Source organism: Physeter macrocephalus, chromosome 2 (assembly GCF_002837175.3).
Source record: "Physeter macrocephalus isolate SW-GA chromosome 2, ASM283717v5, whole genome shotgun sequence".
NCBI lineage: Eukaryota > Metazoa > Chordata > Mammalia > Artiodactyla > Physeteridae > Physeter > Physeter macrocephalus.
Genome location: NC_041215.1, coordinates 61262964 through 61285820, shown reverse-complemented (window position 1 = coordinate 61285820; position 22857 = coordinate 61262964). Strand labels below are relative to the sequence as shown.

The following is a 22857-nucleotide window of genomic DNA, read 5'->3' as shown; positions in this document are numbered from 1 at the left end:
GCTATTGTTTTCTTTCTTTCTATTTCATTTATTTCTGCTCTGATCTTTATGATTTTTTTCCTTCTGCTAACTTTGGGTTTTGTTTGTTCTTCTTTCTCTAGTTCCTTTAGGTGTAAGTTTAGGTTGTTTATTTGAGATTTGTTTCTTGAGGTAGGCTTGTATAGCTTTAAACTTCCCTCTTAGAACTGCGTTTGCTGCATCCCATAGGTTTTGGATCATCACGATTTCATTGCCATGTGTCTCTAGGTATTTTTTGATTTCCTCTCTGATTTTTTCAGTGATCTCTTGGTTATTTAGTAACGTATTGTTTAGCCTCCATGTGTTTGTGTTTTTTACGTTTTTTTCCCTGCAATTGATTTCTAATCTCATAGCGTTGTGGTCAAAAAAGATGCTTTATATGATTTCAGTATTCTTAAATTTACTGAAGCTTGATCTGTGATCCAAGATGTGATCTATCCTGGAGAATGTTCTCTGTGCACGTGAGAAAAAAGTGTAATCTGCTGGTTTTTGATGGAATGTCCTGTAAATATCAATTAAATCTCTCTGGTCTATTGTGTCATTTAAAGCTTGTGTTTCCTTATTAATTTTCTGTTTGAATGATCTGTCCATTGGTGTAAGTGAGGTGTTAAAAGTCCCCCAGTATTACTGTGTTACTGTTCATTTCCTCTTTTATAGCTGTTAGCAGTTGCCTTATATGTTGAGGTGCTCCTATGTTGGGTGCAAATATATTTATAATTGTTATATCTTGTTGGATTGATCCCTTGATCATTATGTAGTGTTCTTCCTTGTCTCTTGTAACATTTTTTATTTTAAAATGTATTTTATCTGATATGAGTATTGCTACTCCAGCTTTCTTTTGATTTCCATTTGCTTGGAATATCTTTTTCCATCCCCTCACTTTCAGTGTGTATGTGTCCGTAGGTCTGAAGTGGGTCTCTCGTATACAGCGTATATATGGGTCTTGTTTTTGTATCCATTCAGCGAGCCTGTGTGTTTTGTTTGGAGCATTTAATCCATTCATGTTTAAGGTAATTATCTATAAGTATGTTCCTATTACCATTTTCTTAATTGTTATGGGTTTGTTTCGTAGGTCCTCTTCTTCTGTGTTTCAAAATGCCTGGACATTTCTTATCCATCAAAACCATCCTTTATATCAGCTTTTCTTCTAGATGGAGGAATCAACACTCAACATGTCATACATACCATAAATCTGCCCTTAGGTAGCTCATATTTTTTTTCAAGAGGCACTCTACCTGAGTCATTGTTAATCCATTCAACTGCCCTTCAAGGAATACCCTTAGTGGGCATATTGGCGGATAAGAACCAAGAAGCTTGCCAGCTCATCCCACAGAGAGATGGCAATGTAAGTCACCAGGCTTTAAAATTCTTACCCTTCCCACTACACTCTAATTATAGGATTAAAATTTCAGGATCTATTTCTAGGTTAAAAAAACTGACCTGAGTGGTTAACTTCACAAGAGTGGCAAAGCAAGAGTACCAGTCTACTGCTTGACTGGTAATGAAAGAGATTTCTGTTGGGTGCAATCAACTGTCCTTAGGTGTTCAGAGTCTGCCACCAGCACTTCTACCTCTTGCCAAAAATGATACAGTGTTAGAGGGCCTCCTGGATCTTGTCGGTGGTAGCTGGAATAGAAGAGAGCGTCAGGGTGGAGAGCTGATACCACTTCAGGTTTGAGAAACATAAGAGGGAGAAGCCCATCTCCCTACTCAACTCCAGAGATTCGTGCACATAAATGTTGACCCTAATAAAGGGTGCTGTAGGGAGAATTTAATTATCAGTATTTTTAAAATTTGGAATTTATAAATTTATGTTTTCACTTTAAATGTATATTCCTAGGAATGTGGAAGTAGTATGTATGTAGTCTTTACAAATAAACCTTAGAGAGAAATAACAATATATATGTACAAATAAAGTTAGTCTGTGATAGCAAATGTTATTTTATGATTCAGGGGTTGATCACATCTCCAGCTGCCTTGTCATCCTAACATTCCATTATCCTATCACAAAATACCATGCTTCTGTTAGAGGGAAAGTGCCCATCTGAGTCATACCAAATTTAATTAGTCTAATACTCATATAATTATGGAGTTGTCTTAAGTTCCAAATACATCCATTCCCTTAAAAATTAATAGTTTTGCAATGAAGAAAGACAGTGTAATCTTAGTAGGAGGATATTTAAAAAGTAAAGAGGAGGTTAAAATCTATCAACATAAAAAGAACAAGAAAAATATCAAAGTCCTTTTCTTTCTGCCTCCCCCTCCCTCTAGGCATGGAATATAGTACACCAGTAGAAGGGAGAAAATATGGAATTCATTTGACACACAAAAAATATTTATTGGGTGCCTAGTATGTGCCATGCATTGTTCTAGATACATGCATTATCACAATGTAATTGAGATCCCTGCTCTTTGGTATTTTTTATTCAAGTGGTGGGTGCTTGGTGGGCGTGGAAGGTAGAGAGAAGGAGGCAGTAAGTAAGTGAGCATTAAAAACAGTAAGTAAATTTTTTTATGTTCTTGTTTTAAAATTTTTATTGGAATATAGTTGATTTACAATGTTGTGTTAGTTTCAGGTGTACAGCAAAGTGAATCAGTTATACATACACATATATCTACTCTTTTTTACATACTTTTCCCATATAGACCATTAGAAGGTATTGAATAGAGTTCTCTGTGCTATACAGTAGGTCTTTATTAGTTATCTATTTTATATATAGTAGTGTGTTATATGTCAATCCGAATCTCTCAAATTATCCCTCTCCCCTTCCCCCCCACCCGGTAACCATAAGTTTGTTTTCTACATCTGTGACTCTATTTCTGTTTCGTAAATAAGTTCATTTGTAACGTTTTTTTACATTCCACATGTGAGTACTATCATAAGATATTTGTCTTTCTCTGTCTGACTTACTTCACTCAGTATCACAGTCTCTAGGTCCATCCATGTTGATGCAAATGACATTATTTTTTTTTCTTAATGGCTGAGTAATACTCCATTGTTTCAATATATATGTACCACATCTTCTTTAATCCTCTGCTGATGGACATTTAGGTTGCTTCCATGTCCTGGCTATTGTAAATAGTGCTGCTATAAACATTGTGGTGTACTTGAAAAGACAAGGTTGTGCTTTTGGACAAGAGTAACAGAAAATAATGTAGCAGAAAAAAAGGTGTAACTTGGAGTCCCACCAGGTTATAGAAAGCCAAGAAGGGACTTTTTGGGTGTAAGATATAAAATCTAGACAATATCCTTTACTCTTACAATTATAGAAAAAGTTTTGGAACCAATGTGTTATTCATAATGTTTTCAAATCAATGAGCTTCTCAATTATGCAAACATAATGCAATATTTTAGGTGAGTTTTCTTCAGAATAAAATTATGAAAATAGATATTAGAATCCTTCCTCCCTCCCTCCCTCCCTCCTTTCCTTCCTCCTTCCTTCTTTCTTTTAGCTTAGCAGATGAAATGGTATTTTATTGTTTTATCCCTTGATTCTGTGTGTGGCTAGGAATGTAGGGCTGATCCTGGGGAATCACTTCACTGTAGTGTGGGTAGCCTCCATCTGCTCCTCCAAACTCTGACAAGACTTGTCTTCCAGGATTCCAGCACATGAATCAAGAAATTGGGTATGATGCACAGTATTCTGAAAAATAATTTTCATCATATAATAGCAAATGTTAAACTTTCTATCCCAAGTCATTTGTATAAACAGAAAAAGAAAAAAAAATCAAACAATTTTAAATAAATAAAATGATAAATTTAAAATATGCACATTTTAATGTTTCTATTTTATATATTTTTGGTATCAAAATTGTACTGGGACCACAATATTTTCTTACTGCCAAGAGATATCCATAGGCACTTATTATTTATTTAAATAATCTACAAAATGGAACATAAGCATAAAATATTGAAATTATTTGTTTGAAATGCTGACAAAATTTTTTAAAAAGAACATGAAGACTAAATTGGTATATTTTAATTCTACAAAAATGTATAAATATTGAAATTTATAGCAGAGGAACAATTATTTAGTAATGCTTACAACATTTAAAATGTGTAATTCTTGATGCACAGTCTACTTTTATAAATGTTAAAGAACTGTGTGCCAAGCATGAATATAAAACAGTTTTGAAATTATTTCTCCTTAGCTGTGGCTACACTGACCAAAAAAGCAAAAGCTCCAAAAAAAAAAATAATAAAATCAAGTCCTTTTTTTTCCCACTTTTGCTATTTTTAGCTAAAAGTACAACTGAAACCAAGCAGCAGCTTACATTCATTTTATCCCAACTTAAAAACATGAAAATTTCATTTTTTAACCATTACAGATATAGCGTTAATCATCTAATTTCCCATCCTCATTCTTACTCATTAAAAACAGAATATTAAGTGATTTGTTCTCCCTAGCTAAAAACAAAAGCAAAATGATAACTTTTTATAATGATGATATAAATATCATAGAAGTGGTCTTTATCTTAAAAGATAGTTAACAAAAAAACTGCCTTGCATCACTGGTATTTCAGAAGGATTTTTTAAAACAAATACAATTAAAATTGCCTTTAGAATTTATTGAACAATATAAAACAAAAGTTGGACACAAATTTATACAAACTATTTAAAACACATTGCTGGTGTTCATTCAGTACCTTAAATTCATACAATACCTTATACCTAATAGCAGTTTGAACATGGTGTAAGTCACACCAGATGTGTTTGTGTGCTATACAGAAGAGTGGCTGATTTTATTGATTCCATATTTTGACATATTGAGAAAAAATGGGAAAAAATGGTAGGTAGTGGCTGAATCCTGAAACACAAACTGTCTTAAGACTTAACCAAATTTTTGCTGCCCAACTGATTGGAAATTTATTCAAGATTTGTAGATATCAGCTGTGCATAAAGACGGATTGTAGATGATGACACATCCATTAAGATCTTGAATTTCCTAAATTCTTCATATTTATTAAATCAGCATGCATTATAACTTGAGAATGCATACAAGTTTTGCCTCTTCTGAAACTAGTTTTTGCATCTGTAAATAAGATGCCAATAAAATGGTTGTGATCAGGTAAGATCATCATTGCACAAGTGGTGAAAACAATGTAGGGGGGGTAGCCAAAATTTTAAGTTTTACGGAACCAATTTGTACTATATTCTTAACCTCCCACCAAAAAATTAAAAAGGTAAAATCTTTCTTGTTGTTTTATTGTTGTATTCTTTTCTCTCTTGACTTTTTTTCCCCCTTTTTATTATTAGGCTGTTTCTAAGCACCATGGCAAAATTGAAATTGTGGGTTGTGTTTATGACAGTCTACAGAGCTCCACTGGGGTGCTTAAAAGTCTCTGCCTGTTACCCTGCAGTCTTTGAAGCTGCATAACCTAGAACCTACCCAATGGTCACAGTAATAGATGGTCTAATTCTGTGCAAGCTGTAGGCCAATCTTACTTTTACTTTGAACATAATTATAAGGAAAATAGACGTGAGGGGGGAGGATGCTCTGTTAGTTACTGTGGAAGAGGCTATTGCCCAGTAATACTAGAATGTTCTGTAATCATGCTGTTTCCTGTTAGTCTCTTTATTTTTTGCTGCAGGTCTTTATTGTCTATAGCAGTATTTTATAGAACTAATCTTATTTAAGCACGAAAGGTAGTGAAAATTTATATATCTCTGAATAATCAATGTACTTAACCATAAAATGTTTAACAAAGACATTTTTCTCATTATTGTGCCTTTTTTTTGAGTGCTTTTTAATTGAAGACAATATTAGGTTATATTAACAATGAGTCCTGGCAACACTGATTACAGCTATATGATCTTTGGGCAATCCACATTACACATCTGGGTCTCAGGCTTATTATCTATTAACAGGTAAACTAAGACTAGGTCATCTGTAAAGTCCTTTCAAAGTTTCTACAATTGTGTTTTTTTCATAGACTTGCTCACAGAAAATAAATTTAGTAATTGCTCCTGTGAAACCGTGAAAATACATATGATTCTTAAGAGAATGGTATGTCTCCTCTCTAGAAATAAAAATCTATGCCTTTAAATGGCCACCGACCTCAACCAAAAAATAAAAATAAAAATTATTTTATCTTAATAGAGCAACTTATATAATACAGCAGCATGTTTATAAAATGTCTTGTTTCATTTCCATAAGGCAGGATATTTTATCATACAGAACAAAACATAGTCCATACATGAATGTGAAGAATATTAGTAAGAAAATTATATTTGGAGACAGTTATGCAAATCCTGTCTAAATATATTACTAGACTTTACTTTAAAATATAAAATAATGTGCCAAAAATATGATACAGTAACACTTAGCAAATTTAACACACATTTTTCAGTTCATTAATTCAATAAATGTTTAAAGAATATTTACCATGTGCCAAGAACTCTACCGGGAATATCACAGTGAATAAAACTAACAAAGTGCAGGTTTTCAGGAGGCTTACATTCTAGGGTATGAGATAGGGATGTTGAGGGGTGAGGAGGTAGAATGATAGACAAAATATAAAGAAGCAAATTTGTAGTTTGTTAGAGAGTGTACAAGGAATAGAGAGGGCAGGAGGGAGAAGGGTTTGCCTTACTGATGAGGTATTTGAACAGAGACCTAAAGAAAATGAGTGAGAGTTCTGTTGGGCAAGAGAACAAAACATTAAGACAGAAATTTGCTTGGCAGTCACAGTAGAATAAGTAAGGGGCAGTCAGAAATGTGTGTGTGTGTGTGTGTGTGTGTGTGTGTGTGTGTGTATGTGTGTATAGAGGGATATCATTCATGAAGGACCTTGAGGACCACTGTAAGAAGTTTGGTTGGAGAAAAATGAAGTCACAGGGTTGTGAGCAGAGAAGTGAAACAGTCAAATTTATGTTTAACAGAATGACTTTGGCTGTTGTATTGAAAAAAGACAATTAGGGGCAAGGATTGGGAAATTAGGAAACCAAATTATATGCATATTTCAATTTAAAAGGTTATAGGTAGTGACAGTGGATGTGGTGCCAAGTCGTTGGTTCATGGTTATATTTCAGATACCAAATCAAGGGAATTTGCTGATGAATTAAAGTTGAGAGAGAGAGGAGTCAAAAGTGACTCTAGGGTTTTGATCTGAGCATCTGGAAGCCTGGAGTTGACATTAACTTCAATGGGGAAGACCTCAGATGAGGAAGATTCAAGTCGTTTGAAATATTTATTAGTCTAGCTCCATAGACGAGTGTATTAGATGAATGCATTGTGAATCCACTCATGATTTTAATTTTCTGTATTGAATACAGTATTTTTGAAAAGAAAATTTAGTCATTAGTTTTTGGTGGTTTGTAATATTTAGTATTATTTTTTGTTTGTTTGTTAGACACAGCATTTGCTGAAACCATATGAGGATTTTTTGAAAATTCTTCTCTGGCATTCAAGCTCAGGCAGTTTTCATATTTCCTGTATTTTTGCTATAACCATGATGAACTTTCAAATACTTAAAATGCTTCCAAAATGTGTCAAATTCAGTTTCAGTGGAGTAGCTATATTTTAAAAAACTTGTCATTGACTCTTCACTAGATAACATATGCATTTTGATTGACAAATCCATAATAAGTGAAACAGATTGTATAAAAGAGTTCTTAAGTGTTTAAGCTTTTTAAATTTAAGGAAGAATGCCTTGCAGGGACATTTTGTCATATTTTAGTCAGGACAAGAGGAAAAGAGGGAAGAAGAGAGTTAAAATGGAAACTGATTGTCAAGTCAGACCTCAGTTGAATTGTGAGGCCACTGTCAATTTAAGGCAGTGGTTTACTAGCTCTTAGGAGTCACAGCTTCCTTAGAAGTTTGCTGTAAGCAGTGGATTCTCTCATCAGAAAAAAATGCCCCGACATTAAAATTTTGTTTATAATTTTAAATTTAAATAAATTTAAAACATAGCACAAATTTCATGGATAGATTTTCCTTCCTTTTCATGTCTTCTGCTCATGTATTTTGAACACAAAGGGTTTTAAAGATGGAAAAAAATTCAGGTATTCTAAGAGACTTTGAGGTGAGGGATGTCTACACTTTAAGGAGTAAACCTGAAATGCTCCATGTAGTATAATTCTTCCTTAGAGTTATACCAGTTTGAAGCCAAAAAAGGAAGGAATGCTAGCTAAGAAAATCCTACACGATATTACTAGCTTTTAGAAAGTGAGCTCCGTGTGTGTGTGTGTGTGTGTGTGTGTGTGTGTGTCTGTCTGTCTGTCTGTGAGAGAGAGAGAGAGAGATTGCCTGTAGCCAACCTGATCAAACTGATTAATATTTTCTATTAAAGCTTTTAAAGAAAGGATGAGAGCCAACGATATGACATCCTCTACTCTAGAGATCACGTCTTCCATTCCCCCACCACCCCCTGCCTAAAATTTCTTAGCTGCTGACTGCATTTACAATGAATAAAATACATATTTAATAAAATACATATGTAGAGCAAGTGTATGGGCATTTTAAATGGTGTCAAATGGTGTCACAGATTTTTTTTTTCGTGTTTTCTGCTTATGTATTTTGAACACAAAGTGTTTTAAGATGGAAAAAGAACATGTGAAGGTAGCTTAATTATGACTGTGTTCCTTGAGTCATAATTTATGGCAAATGATATCTAGCATTTCAGTTAAAATAAAAGTTTAACGGATATATATTGAGTTCATTCCCCCAGTGATGAAAACTTTAGATATTCTGGCATAGCAATGAAATTCTGATAGTGTAATGCATTATTTTATTTAAATATAAAAATAAAGTAGTCACAGTGACTTAACTAAAATCCTAAATGCCGAAGAATTAAAAATTAGGGCTAATACTCTACCTTTCACCTACAATTCTGTGTAGCCTAAGTGACAAGTCCCAGTCTCTAGAGTGAAGAGAAAAACAACTGTATAGTTTATGAGACAAAGTGGTTAAAAGTTGAGTTTCCCACATCAATTCTGGGACCAAGCTGATTGTTACATTCAGCCTGTGTTAGAAATGATTGCAACTCAAACAGAATATCTTTTTAAAATGTTGCAATGGTTGTTTTTTAGCTTCATTTTGCTCCCCTCAATGACTAGCTAGTTTCTTCTGATTTCACGTACTTTAAATTGAATTTTCAAATTCTCCTCCACTTTTTTGTTTAAATGTGATGTTTTTATAAGAACTCTATGAGATGTCACTATCCAATTTAAGTTTTTTCCTGGTACAAAATTTGGAACTGATTTTTGAGCAACAAATTCATTGCTCAGAAGTAATTCAATGTATGGCCTTGCTGTTGACATAGAAATTCAACATGTTTTCATGAAGGTCCAGTAGAAACAGAGTTTATAAAAACAATGTATAACATTTCATAATGAAGTTATTTTATAAGGCATTTACATTGTCCCTTTTTCCACATTATAAGAAAAAAATAAAAATAGCCCCCCCAAACTAATCCTGTGACATGATGGCAGTAATTTTTTTTTAAAAAGCAAACACAATTTGTTTTTCAAGTTGTTCTGATGTTTAATAACAGTTTGCTGTTATTTATTCTATGTGCTTTTTAATCAGATACAAATTTTAGTAGGGAAATAAGCAAACATTCCTAAAAATGAATTATAAACAACTGTTTTAGAATACTAAAAGGATTTTAAAACTTTCAATTCAACAAAGTTAATATTTTTTCCTAATTGAAATAATGGAAAAGCATAAGTGTAGACACTTTCATGGCTTAGGGGAAATGGTCTTCATGCCCCCAGAGTCATGTTCCTTAGCAGCCATTGTTGAGATCTGCTTCCACTACAGTCCTGCATGGTAGGCACCATTTTATCTTCTTCAGAAGGTTCATCTAGACATTGATTACTGTTAACATGTCTCAAGGTGAGTCTCTGTAAAAGATAACCAATAATCAGTGCAACATATTTTATCTTAAACTTCACTAGCACATCAGATTTAATCTGCTCTTTAAAAAATCCTTTTTTTTTTTTTTTTGGTATAAACATTGCGATATGTTTGTTAAAGGAACTGTGTGCACAGGTGGCTCTGAATTAATTATTATACAACTTTCACTGTTACGGTTTTATCATTGTCTCATGCACCTTTATTTGCAGATGGTTAAAGAAATTGGCCAACATTTATCATGCATTGCCAAGAATTCAGGCTCCTTTGCAAAAAGCCCATTTGTGAGCTTAGAGTTCAGTTGAGGAGTGCAAATATTAACAAGCTTTTACAGAATCTTAGTTTTCTTAGGCATGTGTTACTTAGTAACCATTTGGTAAATATGAAAAGAGATGTCACAGCTGTGACCCAGATGAACAAAACTGCTGGAGATGTTCCCTTTTCAAAATACTATACAAGCCATAGTATCTGTGACTGTGAGACATTCATTGTAGAAGAGTAATTACCATAGCAACAAAGATCTGTCTTACTTGATGGTGTGCTCACCATATTTAGTTTGCATTTTTAAGTATCTTAAAAAATACCAGCATCAAATAAACACAGAGATGTGGTGGTAATATATTTAAAAATATTATACCTATATATATTTTCATAACAACAATATTACTAAGCATCCTCTCAGTACCCAAATGCTGAAATGTAATTCCAATAATTGCACCAGGTTAACCAGTCTTCTCTTTTGAGTTCACTTTTACATTTTGAATTCATATTTTTGGACTTTTCAGATATACATTTTAAGTCCACATGGTTTTACATACTAACTTATGCAGTGATTGTATACATTATCATATACAGTTCTGCTTAGTTTCATGGGCAATGCCTAGAACCATACTACATGAAAAACTCCCCAGCCGGAAGAGACGTGTTTGAATATGGGAGGTGATTTGGAGATATATCTTGAGAAAAGTATCCATATATTATACTTTTGTTGCAAATTACCAAAATTAAAGGTAGACAAATACTTTTTTTTGGGGGGTGGGCTCTTGATATTATATTGAAAGTCAGAAGATAAAAAATTCAGGGGGCATGCAAAAAAATGGTGGTGAAACACTGCCTAGACACTTATAATTTGTTTTGGATTAGGACTACAAACACCCTGAACTGCGCAGTCCTGAGAAAAGATAGAATGGAAAATAGACTTGTGGTAAAGGATGCTTAATAGACAACAAACAGGAAATTAAAAGAGCAAGGCTATTAGATGTGAAGAAGATTTGAAGATTTAGGCCTTTGTTGTTGCTCTTTTCAATACATGGAATCAAGTCATTTATACTGAAAAATGGACAAAAGAAGAAATGGCCAAAGATAGGCAAGAAGATAGTTGATTTATGCTTATGATGCCAGAAATTATTTTGTTCATTTATGAACCAAAAGCCAACTTGGAAAAAGATACAAAAGAGAACAAGCATTTTTTTCTAGAAAGTTCTAGTTAAAAATCAAAATGTTCATTTTTGTTACGTACCTGAGGTCCTTTGTGTATATATGTCCTTTTCCAAAAAAGCCACTTACCCTTGTTTGCTTCTATTAGATCCTTTTAAAAAACACGTATATGACTTTAAGGATTAGCTTGAATATGTGTTGTCAATTACATATATGATGATAGCTCTTAAAATATTAGTAGGTATTCTTTCTAAAAAATGCATAAATATTTTCTTTGAAGGAATTCATTAGTAGTCAAAAGCCACTGCTGTTAAGATAACCAACCAAGGAAAATACTCTCCTTTTCAGTGTAGTGGAGTAGAAAGATCAGACATTTTAGGGTTAGATAGCCATTAGTGTGAATTTCCGCTTCCAAAGTTACTAGCCATGAAAATTTGGGCAAGCTACCAAATCATTCTGAGGACATACTTTGTCAGATGCTTAATTATACTTACTAATATGTAAAAATGCTCTTTCCCCTACTGTTTAAAAAATTTGACCTTTAGTCAGCTATCTGTGATTCCTTGCAACCTAAGGGTAAAATTGTTAACTATGTTTATAGGCAACAATGACTTACAGTAAAAATGACCTCTGATTGATTAACTGCATCTGCATCTGATAAACTGCATTATAATACCAGATAGGAAGGCAAATAGTGGGCCTCTTTAAGTGCAAAAGACTTGTAATTTTGTGAGACTAAATGGTTAAATCTGAGATGACCACTTGGTGGGCAATGCACCTACCAGGTATTGTTTCTTTGAAAACAAACTAAGATAATACATGCAAATTGCCTTGTGCAAAAGGTCTGGACTTGTTCAGCTTTCCAATGTATGTTTGGAATGCCCTGTCTCAAATGTTAGTCTAACCTAAACAACATCCCTCTTCCCCCTCCTCTCCATACTTCCATTCCCAGCCTTGTTACAAGTATCCCAAGCTCAATTGTGTCTTCTACTAACAACCTTTAACTGATTCATCTGAACCAGAATAACTCCCTAACTTCCCATGTGTTCTCATAGCGAGGTATTGGACAATATAATAGCTTTTATTTACAGGACAGTAATCCCCTTAAGATCAAGAGCTAGGACAGGTACTTATTGGACTTGAACTGAATAATAATTCATTTTACTGCCTACTGAGAAGATATTCACAAATCATACAATTCAGAAAAGTACAGTTTTTAAAAGCTTTTATTATTATAATTATGTCATTTAACCAGCCACAAAGAAATACTCAGAAATAATTTACTTCATAAAGTTATTGAAAATTACAACTTGGTCTTCAATAATGCATTTGCTTTAAGTTTCAAGTTAAAATAGTAAATTTTAGAAAGGATATGTTGTATCTGCACACAAAGTATCTGAATAAAAATTAACAAAATTTAATAATTTCAGTGTTCCAAAAACAATTTTTGGGCTATGTTAGTTTTTTTTATTGTTTTTTTCAGCTCTGTTACAAAATCTATTGTCATATAGACATGGCTATAGTTAGACCTAATATGTCATAATGTATTCCATCAGTTATACTTATGCATATGTATATTTGAAATAAAGAAAATACCTATTAATAATAAATAATACACAAATACCTATTAATAAATAATAGACAAACCTATTAATGACAAACACTGCTTAATATATACCTATTAATACCTATTAATAATAGGAACATACCTATTAATAATAGACAAACACCACTTAATATATGCAGCCTCCAAATTAATGAGCAGCTAAGAAGTAAAAGACAGAAAAATAACTCCACAGAGAAATAGCACATAAAGATTTTTTTAAAACACATTTTAAAGAAATAAGTTTAGATTTCAATAACAAAACATAAGAAAAACACTAAAATAAATTTAATAAAGTCTGCAACACAAACCTCCAAAATTATTTGAGAAAGTAATCAGAATTCTTAAAAATGTTTCTAAAAATTTCCATTCTTGTATAGTTTCTTAGATGCCATTTTTGCAAAGGGCTATCATTACATATTTCCACAGTGGGCTGTTGGGAGCCATCAGCTACTTTGCTTACTGAGAGACAGGACTGGGTGAGTATGTGAAGAAGAGTGTGGGTCTGTTTGACAAAGAAAATAATGAGTAATGACAAAATCTAGTACAAAGGCATTAATAAATCAATCATTCTCAGCAACATACAATTTCTACTGGATAAGCACTGAAAGCACACGTCACAATAATTGCATCCATGGAGCTGTGAGCCACATCCCTTTAGCTGACTCTCATGTCAGCTGTATTCAGTAGGAGTAACTGAAGATAAGACTGAGAATATGGAGAAAAGCCTGAGATCAAATGATGAAACATTTGGAGCAAAAGTTTATTTTGGATAGAAAAGGTTATATTCTTAGTGTTCATTCCAGCAATAAAATGCTCTTAGCATTAAATGAGTTATTTTGTGAGTGCATATTTAAAACCGTTGATTAGTCCAGTGAGTTTTCCATTATGGTCTTTGGCTCCCTCATTCCTTTGCCCTAAACTTGAGTGGATGCTGAGGAAGAATCTAGGGGATAATTTAGCTTTAAGGCTTGGCTTTACTTTGTACAGCATGGTACTCAAGTTATTTCCACTGTGTTTTCACAGGGCTAACCTGGTGGCATTAAAAGTGTTCCACATATGCATTGCTACATTCATCTAAATGTCAAATTAGAAAGTTAATGAAGGGAGGAAAAAAAAATGATTAACTCCATTTGGGCTCTTAATTTGACATAATTCTCCTAATTAATTTGTAATTAATTTATTTGTCTGTTTCTTGTTTTCCATCTGTTTCCTCCACAGGAACATAAGCTCCAGGAATGCCAGGGACCATGACTATCTACATCATGAAGTCCAGTGCCTGCTCACATGCGGTACTCTATAAGTTTGTTGATTGAAATATTTAGTGGAAGACCAATGCAGAAAATAAATTCTGATAAAATTAAACTACATCTCTTGGGCAGCTTACTGGATACAAATCATTGGATTTTTCCATTTCAAGGACTTACTTTCTACAGTCAAATGGTAGGTAAATGATTTACAAAGATAGGAAAGGTAACAGTATCATATATAATAAATTTTATTTGTGAAATGATACTGTTCACCATATAGTTGATAAGGAGACTAGTTTTTTGGGCTTTTTATGAAATCAAGCTTGCCTTTCCTATCTATACTGTTTTAAATTTCTGGGTTTGATAATCCTCTACCCTTAGTGATTTCTTTTTGCAATGAACATTTTTTTGGTAAATGTCATGTTAACATCAAAGACTGCAGTGTTAGTGATTATGAATTTCATGTGTTATTAAAAAGAAAAATGAACTATAAAGTTTTCCTTGATTTAAAACAAAAATAAAAAGTTGATTTTACTTATACTCAGGAAATGTACCTCCAGAACATGAATACAGTATAAACTTTTCCATCAAAAGTATATTTGTTGAAAAAAATATATATTTGTAATATTTTCCCCCAAAATGTTTATCACATGAAAGTGAAACAAATTCAAAGAAATTTCACTCTAGGTACTTCTGAAAAACCATAAACCAGAAGAAATTAGAAATCTGAAACAACCCCTTTGAGATAAAAAATTATTTTTCATTTTTAAAACCCACAAAAACATTTAGTGCTTTCATTTGTTTGAAAAAAAAAAAGTATAGTTTTTTTTTCCTGAGTATTCTGTTTAGAAGGATACCAACTGTTAATATTTTATTGGTTTTCTAGTAATTTTAATCCCTTATGCAAATTTATGTAATTGAGCTCATCTAGTTAAATAGACTTCACTTTATATTGTGAGCATCATTCTTATAATTAAATATTTTAAAAACCTAAAAAATAAACAATTTCTACAAAGGAGACTTGCCAAAAATCATTTAACTTTTCCATTGGGGTTGGGGGATAGCCAATTTGGAGCTACTATAAATAATGCTGTGATAAACATCTCTGAACATCTCTCTCCACATCTATAATCATTTCTTTAGAGATGATTCTTAGACGTGAAATCACAAGATCAAAAGGTATGAACATTTTAATACATATTAGTAAATTTTTAAAAAATCTGTAATAATTATTTTGCAATAATAGCAATAGCAGTTTTCTTGTGCTTACTCTATTCCAGAATACTGTATTTGTGTCAGTTTCACTGCATCTGCATCAGTATTGTGTGTTGCCACTATAAACATTTCTTGACATATGGACAAGATAAAGAAATGGATAAAAGAACACATACGAAATGACTTTTTTTACAGTTATTTAATGGATTTTTATAGTTATTTAAATACTTCTTTTTTTTTTTTTTTTTTTTTTTTTTGCCGTACGTGGGCCTCTCACTGTTGTGGCCTCTCCCGTTGTGGAGCACAGGCTCCAGACGCGCAGGCTCAGCGGCCATGGGTCACGGGCCCAGCCGCTCCGTGGCATGTGGGATCTTCCCGGACCGGGGCACGAACCCGTGTCCCCTGCATCTGCAGGCGGACTCTCAACCACTGTGCCACCAGGGAAGCCCCTAAATACCTTTTTTTTTTCATTTTCATTGGTTAATTCATATTTCTCCTATGCTGTATTCAAGACCTTGGATATTTTTATATTGGATATTGGATTTTTTTATATTGGATATTTATATATATATAAATATATATATTGTATATTTATAGTTTTTCTTTTAAATGCTCTTTTTTAAGCATACCAGCCCTTTGTCATATTTGTTACAAATGCCTTTCACAACTGTAGGAAACTGTCATATTAACTCAGTTTTGAAGGCAATGTGACATACAGGCTGACATGCAGCATACTGCCAAATATCATTTCCTATATCATTATTTAAAATATTGACTAGAAAACAGGATAATATGAACCCTATGCTGGTATTGGTTTCTCTTTATAACATAGCATTACTTAATTGTTCTCTATTGAAATATAAAGCATTAGTATTTCCTGGGATTTACAAAATTTCAATCATACTATTTTAAGATGCATAAGAAAAAATTAATGCTTCCTGCCTTTAAACATATTTTTGCTATCTGAAACAAGACGTGTCATGGAGTATCTCTAAATCTACCCTTTTAAAGATACAGTTACTACTGAAAGCCAACTGGAATCAGGCTAGGGAAACAATTTTGGTGACAAAATAAGAATCATAAAATTAGGTCAACCTTTGGGTGAAAAAGCACTAAGTAAAAAATTGATATTTTAATGAACAGCTAGAAGTGACTGTATGGTTGATTGAAGAACCAGTCATACAGGTCTCAGTTTAAAAGATGCCATACAAAAAGTTTAAAATGAAATTTGGTCAATTTTATTATATATAATGATAAAGAAAGAATGAATTTGGACTGTTTATAGGTATTTAATTTAACAGAAAAAACAATAGGATTTCCCCTATTGATCAAGTACAGAATAACAATTATTTAAATATTAATATAATAAAGTTCTTATTTAAAATTTTAAGTATGATCTCCTGACAAGGTGATCTGTGCACTTGTTAGAATAGAATATGAGTATTAAAAAAAAATAAGTGTACAAGTGTAGGTATTTAACAAACAAGAACTAAAAGCGTTAATACTAAACTACTGAAATTCCTATTTAGTAATTGTTTCTACATAAGAAATCACAGCTCTGGGTCAGTGGGACTATGGAAATATAATACTTGTCTGATATACACAGCCTTCAAAAGGTAAATCAAGCCACTGTTTTTATTAGGAATCCTACTCGGAAATGGGTTGACAATTATAGATGACTTACCTTGAAATTATATTCCCATTTACCTGCTTTCTGATAAAGGTAGATAAAAGAGGAGGTATTAAGTAACATCTAAATATAAGCTTCTGTGGTTTCAGTAAATATAAATCCTATATATTTTACCTACTGAAAAAAAATTCCTGATATTGTGTCTCTGAGAAACATTTGACACAGATGGATATCAAATTCATAACAAGCATTTTCTCAGTCAACTTGCTCAGTCGCATGAGAAACAAGACTTATTTTTAGCATCATATTTTGCTTCCTTTTTTTTTCTTTGTTGCATAGTGTTTGTGGAGCATAAGTGTTCTGTTCTAAAATTAGATTCTCACACTGTATGTAGCCGCCTGAATGTTCAAAAAGAAATGTGATTATGTGCACTTATTGCAGGAAAATACGGATTTCAAATGGATTGGAACCCAATTGCAATGAAATAGAATAATATAAGACAACTTGAATAAAAGAGAATGGATGGATGACAGACCTTTATAACAGTAATCTTTAAAATATTTCAGTGAGATGAAATATAGGGTTTTTTCCCTTTTGTTTTAACTTGGTGGCAATGGGCTTTCACAGCACCAAAGTGTTCAAGTAATTTTTTCAAGAGATTCTAGACCAGGTGGGGATTTTCCAGTTTTGCTAATGATGCTCAGGTTGCCCCCAAAATGAACATATTAGGCCAGGTATAAAGTGATACTTAACTAAATGCATGGTTGTGTTGTTTAAGAAATATTTAGTTAGGAAAGTGGGAAACTCCGTATTTCAAATCAGAATTGGCCAAAGACATGTATTTATTACCAACAAGTTCTTAGTTTCATTCAAATGAAAGGTGAAACAATTAGACATTAATTAATTATATTATGAATGCGTGTGGCTAAAATTCGTAAGCAATCAGACCATACTGACAAAGTAGTTTTATGACTGCCTGTTTATCTAATTAAATAGACAAAGTTTATTGCAGTACATCTTTCCAGTTATTAAGGAAAGGAGAAATTCTGTGTGAATACAATTTGGTACCACAAATAATTGATAATATTTAACCAATTCTTTCATTTGTAATACTGTACATTTAACTTATCAAATTGAGATAGGCTGGGACCTGGGACCCTTTGCTGCAGTGCTGCAGTGCTTGCACTTGGACAAACATCTGAGCTACAAATTACAAAGAAACTATATAGGACTAAAAATAACTGTGTGCATGCACAGGTGGGGCAAATTATGGACAAAAAGATACAAAAAGACCAAAAAAACCCCCAACTGCCACTTCTGAAGAGCCGGGAGCAAAAGCAGGGTACTGTGCATGCCCCCTGTGCACAACACCACCAAAGGGGTGGGAAAAACACCTAAGCCACCCCTCTGGCCCGACCCCTGAACACACCCCTACCCTCACCCCATATAAGGAACAAGCTCGCACCCCCCACCCCCCACCTTGGGGGAGCGAGCAAGAGAACCTTTTCACTCCTGTGGCCTTTTCAAGGTTGGGGGGGTGGCGTGAGCTGGTGTGTGCAGGGGGCATGGGCAGTACCCTATCTTTGCTCTCGGCTCTTTAGAAGTGGCAGTTGGGTTTTTTGGTCTTTTTGTATTTTTTTGTCCATAATTTGCCCCAGCTGCGCATGCACACAGTTATTTTTAGTCCCTTTTAGTTTCTTTGTAATTTGTAGCTTGAGGAGACATTTGTCCAGGTGCAAGCATTGCAGCACTGCAGCAAAGGGTCCCAGGTCCCGCCTGTCTAAAGATCATCAATCATCATTTGAAAGCATCCAATTATATTTAGTTTTTCAATGACCTCAGGAAGCAAGGTAGTGTAGTGGAAAGATTGCTGGAGTTAGTGCCAGAAACCTGGGCTGTGCAGATCTAGACAAGGAATTTAAACACAATAATCTCTACTTGATTGATGTGAAAAATACAAATAATATCTTACAGAACTGTTGTAAGAATTGCACGAGAAAACAGATAGAATTAAAGACATTCAGTAAACTTTATTTCCTTCTCTTTCCTCCCCCCACTCACTTAAGAAGTAAACAAACCAAAGCAGCTGGATAGACTCCATGTTTTGAGGCTTTATGATACCGTTAGGGGAACCACTGACTGAAACTGCACCCTGGCCAGGCCCGATAGTAACTACTTGCATGAGTTATCTTAACAACAGGAGGTCCTGGTAAGGAACATGGAACTAACAAGCCACCACCAACCGGAAGAATTCAGGAAAGGTCAAATGGAGACAGGAGTCGCCAGTCCATATGTCCTCCCAGAATGCTTCTCGCTGGAATCCATCTTGGCTGAGTGATGTGCATGCCACCAGGAAGAACCCTGAGTCAGAATGATTGGCCAGAGACAACCAGAAACTAATCCCATCACTGTAAAATCCGAGACTGTGAGCCACATGGCAGAGCAGTCCTCCTGGGTTCCCTTACCCTCCTACTCTTCACCCAGGTGCCCCTTCTCAATAAAGTCTCCTGCTTTGTCAGCACATGTGTCTCCTCGGACAGTTCTTTTCCGAGTTAGACGAGAGCCCACTCTCGGGCCCTGGAAGGGGTCCCCCTTCCTGCAACAAATGGCAACTTTGGTGGGACCTCTTCTTTGCTATGACTGACATCCTGACCACTCAAGGTACGCGGGGACCAGCTCACCTGCCGACGGACCAGACCCAGTGGCCACAACCGGGACCCTTTTTTCCCTGCTCTCCTCCTGACGCAGATGACTGGCCAGAGTGCCCCAACCGGGTAAGGAACAAGAGATTGTATTGACCTCTTTACCCTTTCCTCTCTTTCCTCTTTTCAACCCCTCCTATCCTACCGTTTTTTCTTCTGTCCTGGTCCTGTACGCAGGAGTCTGCTTGAAGGGCCTCAGCCTGAACTGAGGGTCAGAGCCTGATCACCTCTGGTGGGCAGAGAACTTGAATTCTGGTTCTGGTCTGGTCTCTTGTTTCTGGTAGGGTTGAGTTCCCATCCTCCCTTCCTAGAAGCCCAGGGAAAGGTCCCATGACACCTGCGTGTCTGCAGGTGGCAGGAGACATCCATAAGGCCACCCCTTCTGTCCCCCTTCCTTCCCCTCTTCCTTCAACCTGGCCTCCTTTCTTTCCTTTGAAATTTTTGAAGACCTGAGATATTTCCATTTACTCTGTTAGTACTCGGATCTGAAGTTCTGTGTCTCTATAGGAGGTTTTCTGAGAGACTGCAATCTTGTACTTACGGGAGTGTGTGATTAGGATGACTGGGCCTGTGTGTGTTTTATACTTTGTGTTCTGTGTTGTGATTTTTGATGGCCATTCTGCCTTGTGAAATGGGAATATGTGCGGCCACCATATTGTTTAGACTCCAGAGAAAGTTGGTTTAGGTAAAACTCCTGAAAACTGGTTCTTTTTGCATATACAGTTAGTAAAAGCAAGCTTGATCAAACGTCTTTTCAGAATTTTGACCCTAAGGGAACAAGTCCTACTAGGAGAACATGATTTTTCTCTCCCTGTGCCTTGAGACCAGGGATCTCAGGAACCCTTATCTAGACCATCTCTAACTCCTGCAACTGAGAGGAAAATGGGAAGAAGCCTTTAAAAATTTTACTTATTCCAACTGTTATTTATAAACTAGTGAATTTTGTATTGTGATACCTGATTTATGACTAAGTTTAGAAATTGAAGCTAAATCTTTCATTGTGTCTGTCTGGATATTTGTATGTCTCAGTATGTGTCTTTGTCTTTGGATAATATTGCTGAGGTTAATTTGTAAATGAGCTCTGTTCAACTGACTTAAAGAAAAAGTAAATGAATTTCGGATTCACGTGAACTGGGAAATATTCAGCATTAATATCTGGTATTAATGTGTAAGTTTGTCAATCTAATTGATATAGACATGTCTTTTTTTTTTTTTTTTTTTTTTTTTTTTGCGGTACGCGGGCCTCTCACTGCTGTGGCCTCTCTCTTTGCGGAGCAGAGGCTCAGCGGCCATGGCTCACGGGCCTAGCCGCCCCACGGCATGTGGGATCTTCCCGGACCGGGGCACGAACCCGCGTCCCCTGCATCGGCAGGCGGACTCTCAACCACTGCACCACCAGGGAAGCCCCTAGACATGTCTTTAGAGTTATCAACATTAAGTGTAATACTTTTATTGCACCTAGGTTTAATATAAGCTAAATAAAATCTTGTTATATCTGTTACAAATTCGTCAGCAAAAAACAAAACCAAACAAAACTCAATGTAAAGAAACTTTTAAGGAAAGAAAATGTAAATGAGATAAGAGCTTTTAGATAAACTCTATTAAGAATAATTATGCTTTAGGAATGTCTGTCTAAAATAGTCTCTCCATATTCTGGTAACTTGAAATTCTAGAGTTGTGCTAAATTAAGTGATGGAAGGTTATTGAATAGCTAGGTCATTCCCAAATAAGATACCGAAACATTAATTACTAAATATTGGCTTCCTTTTGCAGAGAAACAAAAGGTATTTAGGACTGTTAATAAATATGTTTGGTGCCACACTGAGATATTTTCTATAAGAAAGCACATTTTTCAAGAAATTATTTGGGTTTATGTTTACCAATCTACAGAGTGCTGATATAAAGGACAGTCCACAGTTGCTTAAAGAAAGTAGGATGTGTGTTTTCAGTAAAAAAGGTATGAGGCATGGAATTGCATTTTATTAAGGGAAAAAGAAGTAGGTCTGACTTACAGGTGGCTGTTTCTGAATGGAAAAATAAAGTGATGGATACAGAAAGTGCTAAAAAGTTTTGTGGAAAGTGGACCCCAAGAAGAGAATTTTGTGCATGATCAGGACTGACTGAGTTTGAAATAAATTTGATTGAGTAAATGAATTTTAAAAGTAAGCTGGTGCAAAACTTGAATTTGGCTTTTCTCTCTGTTAAGAGGACAAGTTTTCTTAAAATTTTGAACTGCCTTTGATAACAGATTTTAAGTTTCTTTACTTTTTGAGTGATCTGTTCTGTATTTGCTTTTGAAATCTTTTATTGTTACTTTGGCTAAGTGAATAACTATTGTTTCACAGTGACCTGTGATATTATCTGACTGTTTTAAACCCTTTTGATATTTTTTTGACAAAATTTCCTAAATCAAATTCTAATGAAGTCCTTTTGACCTCTTGCTAACTTTGGGATGCTTCAAAGGGCCCCTGAAACATCCCAAAGAGAGATGTAAACTAATTAGGTTCATTTGGTACGTTAAATTACATGGGAACTTAATCTTCTTAGGTTATATTGTGTGGTACATGTTACTGATATAGATATAGAGATTATATGGAATTCCTAAAAATCTGATATGTCCTGGTAAAATGTTATCAGTCATAATTGTAGTTACTATCTGAAAGTTTATGTCACAGCAGTAACCAAGTTACTTTGTCAGTTGCATTGTGAACAGATTTAAACCGTACCTCCTGAAGTCTTTTGTCATTATAGACAGATATGGTTTCATTCTGATGCCTTTGCAAAAATGCTTCCTCTTCAAGAAGATTTATAGAAAGGACTTTTGGATAAATACAAGTTTCTGACTTTCAGACCATAATGCTGAACTGGGTAAGAAATTAAAGAATTCTAATGGGAAACCTGATGGCTTCGTAAAGCTGTTAACAAAAAGGATTAGTTACACAGGACTGAGTGAACTGGTGAATATGGTTGTAATTTTTATGGTTTCTATATGAAAAATTACTGGTTTAAATCTGTGTTTTCCAGGTGTAAGGAAAACCTTCCCCTTACACTAATTGTGACTTACAGTAATTTGGTAAATTATACCTTTGTAAGCAGAATTGAAACATTTATCTTTTCTCTCTATCTGCTCCTTCAAGAGTGAAAA

At 34.5% G+C, this 22857-nt stretch overlaps 1 protein-coding gene across 1 annotated transcript in view; it reads right to left on the bottom strand.

The window, feature by feature from the left end:
- Positions 1-9497: 9497 nt before the first annotated feature.
- The window catches only part of GALNT13 (polypeptide N-acetylgalactosaminyltransferase 13), a 558990-nt gene continuing 545630 nt past the window's right edge, over positions 9498-22857 (bottom strand). Inside the window, exon 13 of the mRNA XM_024122312.1 lies at positions 9498-9865. Coding sequence (XP_023978080.1) covers positions 9725-9865 — 141 coding nt within the window. The 3' untranslated portion in view covers positions 9498-9724. The remainder of the gene's footprint in view (positions 9866-22857) is intronic.